At 39.3% G+C, this 13,575-nt stretch overlaps 1 protein-coding gene across 1 annotated transcript in view; it reads right to left on the minus strand.

Moving 5' to 3' along the window:
- TRHDE (thyrotropin releasing hormone degrading enzyme) overlaps positions 1-13,575 on the minus strand; it is a 331,593-nt gene that overhangs the window by 228,207 nt on the left and 89,811 nt on the right. The window contains exon 3 of the mRNA XM_006191101.3: positions 351-477. Coding sequence (XP_006191163.3) covers positions 351-477 — 127 coding nt within the window. The remainder of the gene's footprint in view (positions 1-350; positions 478-13,575) is intronic.

A 13,575-nucleotide genomic window follows, 5' to 3' on the forward strand; every position in this document is an offset into this window, starting at 1 on the left:
GAAAACGTTCTCACAGCACCCGCCCACATAGCAGTTGTCAAGATTAAATGAGATGTTGGCAAGCACCCCTGCACAGTAGTTATTCAACAAATTACAGCTATCTAGGTTATCTCTGGGACATCTTAAACTTACATAATGCCTTTCCTAATTTCTATGAGCACTTTTTGGCAAGACTTCAGAAGCACTCAATTTTATTTTACCTCTTCAGAAGAAACGATTCTTAGTACTCAACTTCTCTAAAAATACAACCCTTGGAACTTCCATGCTTCTGGATGTCTCAAATAAATGCATAAAAAAGAAATTCCACATTCGAGGAGCCCTTCCAATAAAGTAACCAAGAAAAGTCTTACCTAGTTTTGGCAAGGAATAGGGCACTTTAAAGTAGTCTTCGTAAAATTCGATCAGTCTCTTCGTTATATGGAGGGCGTAGTCCCCGGAACCTCTTCTGATAGCGTCAGGCCTTGCGTATAATCGCACCTAATTAAAAATATATATGAAAGTTACTGTAGCCTTTTGATATTCGAATTTTATCTTCCCTGCATATATGAATCTACACAAATCACTTCTAACACTATGAAAATTAAATGGCATTCTCGTTCAGGTACCAAAGCATTCAGGGGCTGAAAGAATCAACCTTAAACAATTGAAGTAACCACGTTGAGCAACTCACCATTTCCTAGCTTTACAAGATGACACAGAGAAGATTTATACACCTTGCATCAAAATAAATATTCGAAGTTATCACTTGCATGTGCTTGCTAGAGATAGGAAGAAACAGTGGAATAGTATAATGGTTCCCAGACTATGCTGAAAGCAGGCAGGATACGGCGGCTCGGCAGGAGAGGAAATTCATGGTTTGTTAAAATTACATTGCATCAAGCTTTGGAAGTATGAACAGGCTGAACAAAAATATAATTCATGCTTCTTTTCTTTGGAACCAACTATCCAACTACCCTTACTCCCAATATGCAAAGTAGGAATAGGTAAATTTTCATGTACATCAGTGATTGCCACTTTGGAGGGCTGTCTCCAACTGCTCTTGGCTCCAAACCAGCTGAAGTAATTCACAGTTCTAACACAATCTGGATATTTAATATTGATTTTCAAATCAAGCATTGTATATTATCTAGTCCTTGGCCAGAAAGGAGCCTGAGGCAAATGACATAAAACTGAACAAAACCAACAATTGTACAGAAAAGGTTAAAATGAGATTAGCTTTCCTAAAGCTTTCATAAAGCTATCCAGCATCTTTCTTTCCAAAGGCTAAATCTATTTTTCAGATGTGGTCCCTAATCCTCATATCAATTCTGTAAATAAGAAATATGTATTTTGTGGAGCAGCAGAGAATACTGCAGCCTGGGAATTGGGTTTCAGTCCGGCTCTGCCACTAACCAAGCTGGGTAATATTGAACAAATAACTTAAACTCTTTGGGTCTCCAATGTTCTTGTTCATAAAATGAAGGTGTTGGCCACCAGCTGGTTGCTAAAGTGCTTTTCAGCTCTAAAATGCATTATTTCCAATCCCAATTTACAGATAAAGGAGTTCATGTTCTTTTCAAATCACTGAAAAAAAAAATGGTTTACTCAGTATGTGGAATTGGATATTTATATTCAACAAGAAGACAAAAGAAAGACAAACTCAATCATATAAAATTTGATTATGCAATTAATTCTTTATTACCCTTGCTTAAAGAAAGAGAACAGAGATGTGTATAATCAAAAAGAGTACAAAGTCAAGGAAAATACATTCTGACTTTATGTTAGAAAGAGCGGTAATTCAATGAGATATTTACTAGACTCAATACCAATTATTTACTGAAATTGTGTAATGACTTCCCACGTGACAACCAAATGAAATATCAAAGATAGTTCACAGTCATCTACAGTTTTGGTTGGCAGTGGTATAAAACTAAAAACTATCAGGAGAATCCCTGCAACAGCAGACCCTAACGCTCTCAGAGAGATGGTGCTTATGACCCCCAACCCCTGACATCAACTGCTTGTACAACATGCAATGTCTTAAGTTCCCCAAAAGCAGACCCCGAGGAAAGCATGAGTATACAGGTGATTTATTAAGGAAGTGTTCTCAAGGAGAAACCCACAAGGGGGCAAGGGAAGCAATATAACGGAGCGTATAAGGCCAAACGAGGGTGTAATTTCAAGTGAAGTTCCGGCCTCCGCCTGATCCTACTGGGAGCTCTAGAGTGTAAATTGCACTCGTGAGTTTCCGCTACGTTGAGGCAAGAGAGCTAGACTTCCAGACTCCTGCATCTCAGTCATTGGATACTGGTTACCAAGGGGCAGGCATTAAATCTCAGGCACTTCTTGTTCCTGGAGCATCTGGATGATGCAGCTCCAGTGGCCCAAAGGTAATCCTTTGGTGCAGAGGTTGAGTATGAGCTGTTAGAAGCAAGACAGTAAGAACTGGGGGATAAGCACAGGAAACAGGAAAGGAGATCTGGTCCTGCACCAAGAGCATACACCACAGACAAGAATCATTCATTCACACGTTTGTTCATTCAGCAAATATTTATTTGGCATCTGCTTTGCACCAGGGTCTGGACTAAGCATTTCTAACTTCAAGACAAAGAAGATGTGTTGTCTAACCAAAGGTGGTCCAAAGCATTATTGGGAACAAAAAACAATGATGATCTAATCCCCACTCAAAATGTTGGATAATAATAACAGATAATGATGCATGCCACATGAATGATAAACTGAAAGTGCCAAATGGATACTGAGAAGAATGGAGAGTTTTCTGAAGATTCACAGTGAAGTAAATCGTAAGTTCACATTAAAACCGTAGCCAGGACCATTGCAAAATAACGCAGCAAAAGGTCACTGATTTTACTCCTGGGAGACACCATGGATATTAGGGGGAACACAGCCATTCCTATCAATCAGCTCTACCAGTTAGTCAAGCTGTCTGGAGGCCCAGACAAGAAAAGCATGATTAAATCAATCTGTTTGCCAAGATTTGATGGAAATGATCCAATCTGAGTGAGAAGATAAAATGCACACATGCTTAGTACAGTGTCTTCATTTGTTCATTCAAACATTTATTGCACGCCTGCTGGGTGCCAGGCATTGTACTACAGCATAGAGCGAGAACAATAAAAATCTCCACCACACAATAAACAAAACATTTACTCTTACTGCTCTTAAGAGGTTCACAATATGTGGGGAAATAAACAAATAAATCAATAGCAAAATACAATATGAGAAATGTAACTGCATTCTGCCTTCCCTCCCATTACAAATGATGAACTCCTGTAATACGATGGAATGAACTCCCATTACAAAGGACTGAGCTCCTATCTAAGGCCAAACTCCATGTTCTATCTACCCCTCCTCCCTTTTCAAAGACATGATTCTCAAAATTCAACACGTAAGTTAACATGCAAAGCAGAACACTTTCAGAATGAAACGGAGCCCTTAACACCCTGAAACAATAGATGTAAGTAGGGTGGTTGCCAATTTATTCTCCCTGTCTCTAGTCTCTCTTGAATTCACTGCAACAAGGCTTCCATTCCCACTGCTCTACCAAAACTGCTCTCATCAACATCACTAATGGCCCCAGGATGCCAAATCCAACTGTCAGCTCCCAGCCCTCAACGTGTGTAATCTATCCACAGAGCTTGACACAGTTGATCGTTTCTCCTCCAAATACTGTCTTCACTTGGCTTCAGTCTTACTTTCCTTCCATCTGGTTGACCACTCCTTCTCAGTCTCCTGCATGATTCATCCTCCTCCTACCCTCATATCTCTCACTTCTTTTAAACTGGAGGGTCCCTCACTTTAGCTGGAGAGAACCACGTTCCAGTCCATGGACATCTTCATTTCTCTGTCTACACTCAGTGACTTGGGGATAACATCTAGTCTCACGGTTCCAAATATTAAGATGCTGAAGAGCTACTCCATAATTCCAGACTTCCAACTGCCCACTGGACATCTCCAGTTGGATATCTAGTAGTCATCTCAAACTTAACATATCTGAAGCCAAACACCCAATCTCTCTCTCTCTCTCTCTCTCTCTCACACACACACACACACACACACACACAATCTGCTCCTCCTGAAATCTTTCTATCTGGCTTCCCAAGACCAGTATCTCAACACCATCCTTGTTTCCCCTCCATCTCTCACGCTGACCTGTTCAATTGGGCATCTACTTTAAGAACATATCCAGAATCCAATCACTTCTCACAGCCCCACCACCATCACCCTGCTTCCAAGCTTCCTTCATTTCTTGCCTGGACAAGTCCTCTAATCTCCTGCTAATGCCTTGTCCCTCACTCTGTTCAGTCTGCTCGCTACCCAGCAACCACAATGTTCCTATTAAAATGAATGTCAACTCCCATATCACTCTTCTCTTCCTCCCCCAGTGGCTTTCCAACTCATTTACAGTAAAAGCCCACGTTTTCACAAGGGCTCCCAAGTCCCTATAAAAATCTAGTCCCTTTTACTTCTCTGGTCTCATTTCCTACCATTTTGTTCCACCTTAACCTTACTCCACTTTTACACTGGCTTCCTTGACATTCCTCAGACATGCAAGAGAGATTCTCCCATCACAGCTTTTGAGATTTCCCCTAGACATCCCCACAGCTCATTCCCTCTCTTCCTTCAGATACTCTTCCAAATATCTGTTCTTTCTGAGAAGTCTTCTCTCCCACTCCAGGATTCCCCATTCTCCTTCCTTGCTTTATTGTTTCCCATTACATTTATCACCATTTATCAAAAGATATGCTTCACATACTCATTTTGTTTCTTGCTGCCCTTTTTCCAAGAATGTAAGTTGCATGAGGGCAAAGATTTTTATCAATTAGTTTTTGTAGGTCAAAATATTTTGTTAAATTTGCCCCTCCAGTACCTGGTACATAGTAGGCAGTCAATAAACCTTTGATGAATAAATAAGTGAAAAAATGAATTCCATAGGTATGTAAATATTCAATGGAAGTCTATACAGGGACTTTTTGATGAAAATGTGGGATTCTCAGGGGAGGAGTTATTTCAGCTAAATTTTGGAGGATAAGCTGGATGTAGTAAGCTACCAAGTGGAGGAGGATATCCCAGACCAAGGAAACATTATGTCCTAAGGCAACAGTGATAACCAAATGATAAGTGATTTTAAATGGACCAGTAAATAATAGGACTTAATTATGATACTGGTGGTAATTCATGAAGGGCTATTAAGCCAGAAAAGTGATAAATTTACTTCTGCTTTTAAGAAGGATGATGTGATTGACCTCTACCAGGTGAACTGAGATACAAGTGGTCACTTGTTAAGACATCTACAGAAAGACAAAGTTAGAAAAATGAGGAGATAGAGAGCGATAGGTGAACCTGGAGAAGTAGAGAAACTTCAAACCAAATTAAACAAGGGCTTGCAAACCAAAATGTAGAATATTAATTTACTGCCATGGGCATAGACAAGTCAAAGATTTTAAACCACAGAATGACATAATCAGAATTACGTTTTAACTGATGACATAAGCTACAGAGCAGATGACAGATTAAGAGGGATTAGAAATAAATAAAAGGAAATGAATTAGATTATTGTAGTGAAAGATGGTGTGGTTTGGACTAGAGAGATGGCAGCAGGGATGCAGAGAAATGGATAGATTAATTCAGCTGATCCTAACATCCTGTTGAACAAGTCCCTTACTTACTAGGTAACACCAATTGTCGTCCCAGTCTCACTTAAGAACAATCATTGACCTTATCTGTCTCTGTCTCACTCCAATGCCCAGTTGAAACAAGTGAGACCAGCTAAAGGATGGGGGCAAAAGTCCAAAATATTTCACAAACTGTATAATTCCTGTGTGTTTAAACAAGAGTTGGCTGTGCAATACTTCATTTTATACTTTGGGGAAAAAAAAAAACCACAGCTGTTATTCTTCTTTTAGGGTGACCAGGTTCTGCTTAATCATAACATGGAAACCAAATCTTCATAAACAGAGTTATCACTCAAAAGCAATGAAATATAATTTTATTACACCTGCTCATTTGCTTTTCTGACATGCCACGATAAGAGCCCAGCTCTGAAAATGTAAATTGCTAACCAGGCTTTATCTCTCCCTCTGCATAGCTTCTTCCTACAACCAATATAAACCAAACTGCCCATTAAGTCCAGTGGAAAGGATATTACACTAGGAAGTAGCACACGGGGACGTGCGACTCAGCACTGTCACCAAGTACTGTCAACTTGTGAGAGTTAGTTCACTTCTCTGGGCCTCAGCACAAAGTTCCCTCCAGGGGCAAGAGTTTATCATTATCTACACACCATATTATCCCTGAGAGATTGGTGCTTCCTCCTCATTTGTCTAAATTAGTCTCATCTAGTCACTATTTATTTTGAGAAGAAAATAGCAAAAAGGTTTTTGGGTTTTTTGGTATCTCTACCTAGTTTTACTCTTTGACGTTTTTCACTTCCCTTGAAAGTACCTACCAACTGCTCCGCTGTCATTCTCCATCCTTTACTCTTGACTGTTCCTCTTTTTCCCCCTGAATTGCCCATGATCTTGGTCCTGATTAGAAAGACTAGCCAGCCAATATGAAATAGAAGCTGGCTTTGGAAAAACATTCTTATGCCCCTGCCCTTGTGGTAATACACAGTAGCAATGAACTAAGGCTTAGGAGCTACATAATTTTGGTCCCACAGGAAGCCTAAATGCCCCAAATTGATGTTCCTAGGGGTGTCTGTTTGACCCAGTAGCCTTTACTCTGTAGTTTCATGAACCCTCTATACTTAAAGTATGTTTGTTGCATCTTTTTATAGGATTTTAAGTACAGCTGACCCTTGGACAACATGGGTTTGAACTGCACAGGTCCACTTACGTGTAGATTTCTTCTCAGTAAATGCACTGGAAAAAATTTTGGAGATTCGTGACAATTTGAAAAAACTTGCAGATGAACCACATAGTCTAGAAATACCCAAAAAAATTAATAGAGGGTTAGGTATGTCATGAATGCATAAAATACATGTAGATATACATAAAATATACAAAATATGTGTTGATCGTCCGCTTATGTTATCAGTAAGGCTTCCGGGTCAACAGTGGGCTATTAGTAGTTAAGTTTGGGGAAATCAAAAGTTATACATGGATTCTCAACTGTGCAAAGGGTCCGCTCCCACCTCCCAGCCGCCTTACTGTTCAAGGGTCAACTGTATTTTCATCACAGAAGGAGAACAATACTAAGGCAGACATCATCAACCCCAATAGGCATCTCTCTTTCTCATAATGACAGGAATGGAGATTAAATTTCAACAATTCTGAGAGCTGAGAGTGGCTTCTCAGAGGACAGGTGACGAGCAATCCTGAGACCACATCTGCACCTGTGGGGAGAAAGCGCCAAGAAAGAGCCGTCTGTGCTCACACGGGTGCGAGAGGTGGCACTGGTGTCAGACATTTGCCACTATTAGGACAGAATATTCTTTGGAAAGGAGTCATAATGGAAGGAAACTTCAGATAAATTGAAATTGACTTTGCCTCTGATAGCCGTGCAATTTAGAAGAAGAACATCAAAGACCATTTAATGATTTCATCAATGGTCTATTTATTTAGTTAGTTACTAGTTAATGAGCATCTATTAATGGTCATGTACTGAATGTCCAAAGGTAAGCAAAAGCGACATGGTCTCCTCTTGCAAGAAGCTTGCAGTCCAGTGGGGAGATACAGCAACTAAGTCTTACTGAGAAAATCAATGTGGACGCAATTTACAATGGCTCTTCAAAGAAGTCCTCTCCAAAGAGATGAAGATTCATCGGAACAGGGACAGAGCACCTTGCAAGTAAAGAGCAGCAAGCAATTATTCAAATTCTTCCATACAATGTTCCACCGTTTACCATTTCATTGCAGTAAAGATTTCAAGGGACAGGGGAAAACATAAATACAAATGTAATATAATGCAAATAAGGAAGCACATGTAATTGTCAGAAATATTACACAATTTTATACTAAGTAATTTTGGAGACTTCCTTCAAATAATTTAAAATACTTCACAGATTTTCTTATTTATCATTATAAAATACTTGTAGACTCAGGGTGGGGTTAGCAGTGAATTCTGATTTTGTAGATGAAGAATTTGAAAAGGTTTTCTATAGTCACTGAGTCATTATAAAGGACAGTAGAGCTAAATCTCTCTAAAGCCTTTCTTTCAGACTATTTTACTTATTCATTGTGTTAAAAAATGAATCATGGTAGTTACTATATGATTATGTGAAATGGTGTATAGTTACACTATACAGCAATGAAAAAGGAAAAAAACCATTTACAACAGTAGTGCACCAGTTAAATAAAGACTTGAATAACATTTTCTCTGATTTGGCGTTTATTATTTGGTAAATTAAGTTAAACAAACCTTCTGGCTTGCCAGCGTTGTTCTCTGAGAAAATTTCACACTGCAAGGGCACATTAAAACTTTGGAAGACACAGAAATTATTTCATGGCTTTAAAATTTCACTCTACTAACAATAACAAATTTACTTTTCTACTCAACTAACTGAAAATATCAGTCCTTTTCTTTAATAACTGAAAAACAATGATGTGTTGTCACTAAACTCTCCACCACTAAAGATGAATTAATTCGCCTGCATGAATATAATTTGATTTGGGTTCTTCATACAAACCAGTAAAACAGAACAAGTGAGGGAGAAGGGAGCAGGTGCCTTTGGCACTAAGTAGAAGACAAATATATGGATACAAAGAGGAAAGGATGTTGTAAACAAGAAACTGAAAACCCGGGAGTATTAGTCTTATTTAAAATTCGGAAAGTAACTTTTCTTTGCTAAGAAAAAGGAAAATAAATGCACACAAAACTCAGACAGAAACAAGGAACCAGAATCCAGATGCACGAGCAGTAAGTATGAGCCAATAAACACAAAGAGGAGGCTGCAAGGGGGCGGGGGAAGGAGCTGGCTTAGCTGGAGCAGGTGGGGCAGATCCAGGAGGCAGAACTTCGGAAGGGCCTTGACCTCACAAGTGAAGAGCCTGGGTGTGCTGCTTTGAGAAACTGAGAGCCACTTCTGAGTCGGAAGCAGGGTAACACGATTGAAAACCACACAGGGAGATGATTTACGATGTATTGAGACAGAGTGGCTAGTGGGCAGAAAAGCATACTATTGCAAGTGAAAAACTAGTTCTGCAGCTTTTATAGGGAGAACAGCCAGTAATAGGCAATCTCCATCACTGCAGTCAAAGAACCCACTCTGAGAAGGAGGAGAATTTAGAACTGGGAAGGTGTGGGTAGCTCAATCCCAGTCCTACGAGGGAGGCACATGGGGACAGCCAAACCACAACTACCTCCAAACCTACCATGCTGACAAACACACACTGCAGAAACAAACACCAGAGCCCCTCCACGAGTCTCCCCCCTTGGAATTCATGCCACAGAGCCACAGGATAGCTTTTCTGAGAACAGTTACTTAAACACCTTTCATGGGACCTAAATTCCACATCGCATCAAATATTTTTATAAGGAGAATCCAGAGTACAGTCACTGATAAAGATGCTCTTATGATTTGTCTCCACTTGCATTTTCCCTCTTCCCCTTGCATAGAATTTTACTAAGGATTCGTGAAAAAAGCCCTTCTGAGAATTCTGAGACAGGCTGGCTACACACCATGGGGTTTCTTTGGGACCCAGGGGCCTTTATTCTATGAGTTCATAGTCTCTCTACATTTAAAGTGCTCTGGTCTCATCTTTCTATAGGTCTTTACATTCTTTAAGCATTGGGTCCAACTTTTCAGTTTCTGTTTTTACTCCTTCCTGTGTCTAACACAGTACCTTTCACCCAACAGGGACCAACGGCGTGTTGCTGCCTCCCATAAACTGGCCATAAACTTTGAAGGTCCTTGTCCACTGGAGTCCTAAAAATGCTGTTATAATAGATTGGTTACATCTTACAACTGCATTTTGCTTCAGGCAAAGAAATTAGCACTGTGGCAACCCATACGTTCTCTTCTTGTAAATCTCTTCACATTTATTCCCTAAGCACAGTATTTACTAGTTACTATGGAGCTTACAAGTGCAACTCACTTCAAGGTAAGGGCAGGGCTCTGCCATGTTCACACTGCCGTGGTCCCATCTTTCTAATATAGATGTGGTGGTCTGAAGGATGGCCCCCTGAGATACCGTGTCCTAATCCTTAAGACTGTGAATGTTACCCAAAGGGACTTCGCGGCTGTGATTAAATCAAGAATTTTGAGATGAGGGCATGATCCTGGATCATTCAGGTGGGCCCTGAATGTTACCACAGATGTCCTACGAACAGGGAGGCAGGAGGAGTTTTGACTACAGGAAAGGAATGAGAATGACAGAAGCAGAGAGAAACTGGAAGATGCAAAAAGGCGGAGAAAAAGCCCATAAACCACCAAATGCTAGAAGTGGTTGGAAGCTGGAAAGGCACGGACCAGATCACTCCCGGGCCTTCAGAGGGAACCAGCTTTGCTAACACCTTGACTTTAACCCTGTAAAACTCATTTTAAACTTCTAACCTCTAGAACAGTAAGAGAATAAATCTGTGTTGTCTTAAGTCACTAAGTTTCTGGTAATTTATTACAGCAGCAATAGGAGAGTAATGTAACTTTCTTATCTTCACGCCAGTTAGTATACCGCTTTGTGCTAGATTTTCCACTTCTTGGCAGAGCAGATTTTGTTATTTCTCTTTGTATCTTTCTGTTGTAGACGTAATTATTTACAGCTTTCAAACTGCCAATGTTGGCACACCCATTTTATTTGCATATATTATTACGAAACACACGACACATTATTGCATATAATCGGTAGACAGACAAAAAAGTGAAATGATTGAGTAAAAGTTAGCATCACCAACAGCAATTTTTTTTTCCAAGTGTTGTCTCATTACGTTTTGCATCAGAGTCACCTGGAGTAACTGTTTAAAATTCAGATTCCTGGGTCTACACACTGCAGAAATTCTGAATTCTCTCTCTCCATGGGGGCCCTAAAATCTGCCTTTTCACAAATTTACCAACGGAAGCATACGTACACTACAGTTGAAGAATTACTGGTCTAGAGTCACCTAAAAACCTTTTGTGCATTCAGCCCCACAGCAAGCAAACCTCAAGTCTGGAAAGAAATATTTAGCCAACAGCCTAACATGTGGGAAAACATATATATATCCCTATTCCTTACAATCTCTTTTAACATCAGAGTCTTCAATGAAGATACATTCAACAGGGCTGTTATTATTTTTAACTCTAACAACGAATCTTTCTTTGCCCTGCACAATAAACGATGAACAACAGATGAATCAGATCCAATGTATGGAAACCAGTAAAAGTTGTTTAATACTGTCACAGCCCATAGATAAAACAGTAGCATTTAATCCCTCTCAGAGATAGAGCACATCTTTTGTAGTAAACTGAATTGCAGTGTTTTGTTTTGTTTTTTTAAGCGAGATAGAATAAATACAGAGAATTTCCTTATTAAGCTATTCATTTTATGCCTGGTCAAATTTCTTCAGCAGGACTGACAGCCAAGTACATCTGCTTGTAAATACAGGAGCTGTCCTTTCAGTCCCCTGATTTCCCACTACCTGCTGACCTTGCTTGGATGTATGCCACCTCTCCCTTCAGATCAGCACCATCCTATTCAAACACAGCACCCCGCCTGCACCAATCCTCCCGCCTGGATCTTTCAGTGAGGCAGGCAGCCTTCCACCACCTAGGGGTCAGAACTCAGAACTCCTTTGTCCATTCACTCATTTCATAAATATTTATTGAGGGTCTACTCTGCCCTGGGCGCTATTCCGGGTGCTGAGGATATAGAAGTAAACCAAACAGATAGAAATCCCTACCATGGAAAGCTCATATTCTGGTAGAAAGATGGATGAATACGAACAATACAATATAGTCAACAATACAAGTAAATAAATACAAATATATAACATGTTAAATAGTAATGTGTTCAACATTAAAATAAATCAAAGGAAGTTAGAAAATGTCAAAGGTCAGGGAGCACCTCCCTGAGAAGGTGATAGTTGAGTAAAAACATAAAATAAGTAAGAATGTAAGCAATGTGGATACAGATTTCAGGGGAGAATGCATTCCAGGAACAGCTACTTATCAATGTCCTAAAAACCATCACTTCAGTCCTCAAGCCTCTGCATTCAATTCTTTCAAGAAATTACAAAACATCCCAATCATATAGAAATCATATAGAAAAGTACAGTTCAAAAGTGCATTGTTCTTATATCCCCAACAGATTTAAATAATGTTCGTATTTTCCCGCATTTGCTTCAGGTAATTTTTAACTGTGTAAAACATGACAATTCCATCGAAGCAAGACATCCCCTTCTTCCCACCCCGCTCCCTCCCACTCTAGGATTAACCACGGCCAGGAAGTTCAGGCTTCAATCTATTTCCAATTCATGTTATAATTGTCCTTCAGTTTTAATGGACATGATCAATTTCTCCAAAGGAGCTGCACCCATTTACATCCCACCAGCAATGTATGGCAGTCCCTGCTTCCCCACAGCCTCACCAGTTTTGTAATATTTGTTAATCAGTGGGTATGAAATGATGTCTTGTTGTTAGCTGTAATTTGCATCATCCTGATAACGGCGATGTTGAGCACTATTTCACGTTTCACTGGCTTATAGATTCCTCTTCTGCGAACTGTCCTGTTCCTTTGCTCACTCTTCCATTTGATCATTTCTCTTTTTCTTTTCTCATGATTTCTAGTAGTCCTTTGGATATTCTGGACAGTAGTCATTTACTAGATTTGCAAAAATCTTCTCCTAGACTGTGTTAGTCTTGTACATTATGTCCCTGATCAAAAAGAATTTTTTTACTTTGAATGCAGTCAAATAGCAAATGTTCCCTTTAGGGTTTGTGCTTTCTGGGTGTCTTTAAAGAAATCCTTCATTGCTCTCAAGGTCAAAAAGATATTTTTCCTATATTTTCTTCTAAAGTTTTTAAACTTTTACTTTTCAGAGTCAGAGCTTTAACCCACGCAGAACGTATTTATGTGAATAATGTGAAATAGCAATCTCATTTTATTTTTTTCTACGTGGATGATCAATTATCTCAGTACTAGATAATGAAGTGCCTTTCCCACTGATTTATAATGCCCCTCACCATATACCAAGTTCTCATTTATACTTAGATCTCTGTTGTTTTCTATTGGTCAGTATGTGTATCACTGTTCCAACAGCACATTCCGTAATCATTAAAACCAAATAATAAATTGTGAGGTCAAATAAGATCAGTACTTTTCTTTATTTGTTTTTCAAAACTTCCTTATTATTCTATATGAATTTTAGGATCATTTTCCACACTTACAAACATCCTGTTGGGGATTTTGCTAAAATCGCACTAAATTTGCATGTAAATTTTACACCGTCAAACAAATCTTACCATCCATGTCCATGGAATTCCTCTTGATTATTTCAGTCTTAACCCCACTTTTAAGTTTTATAATTTCGTTCACATGAGCCTTGCCCACCTTCTACTAGATTTACTTGCAGATACTTTATGGTTCGGTGCTACTGTGAATGGGATTTGAAAAATCCTATTTCTAATCTATTATTTTCGATATCAGCTACTTATTGATT

Source organism: Camelus ferus, chromosome 12 (assembly GCF_009834535.1).
Source record: "Camelus ferus isolate YT-003-E chromosome 12, BCGSAC_Cfer_1.0, whole genome shotgun sequence".
Taxonomy (NCBI): domain Eukaryota; kingdom Metazoa; phylum Chordata; class Mammalia; order Artiodactyla; family Camelidae; genus Camelus; species Camelus ferus.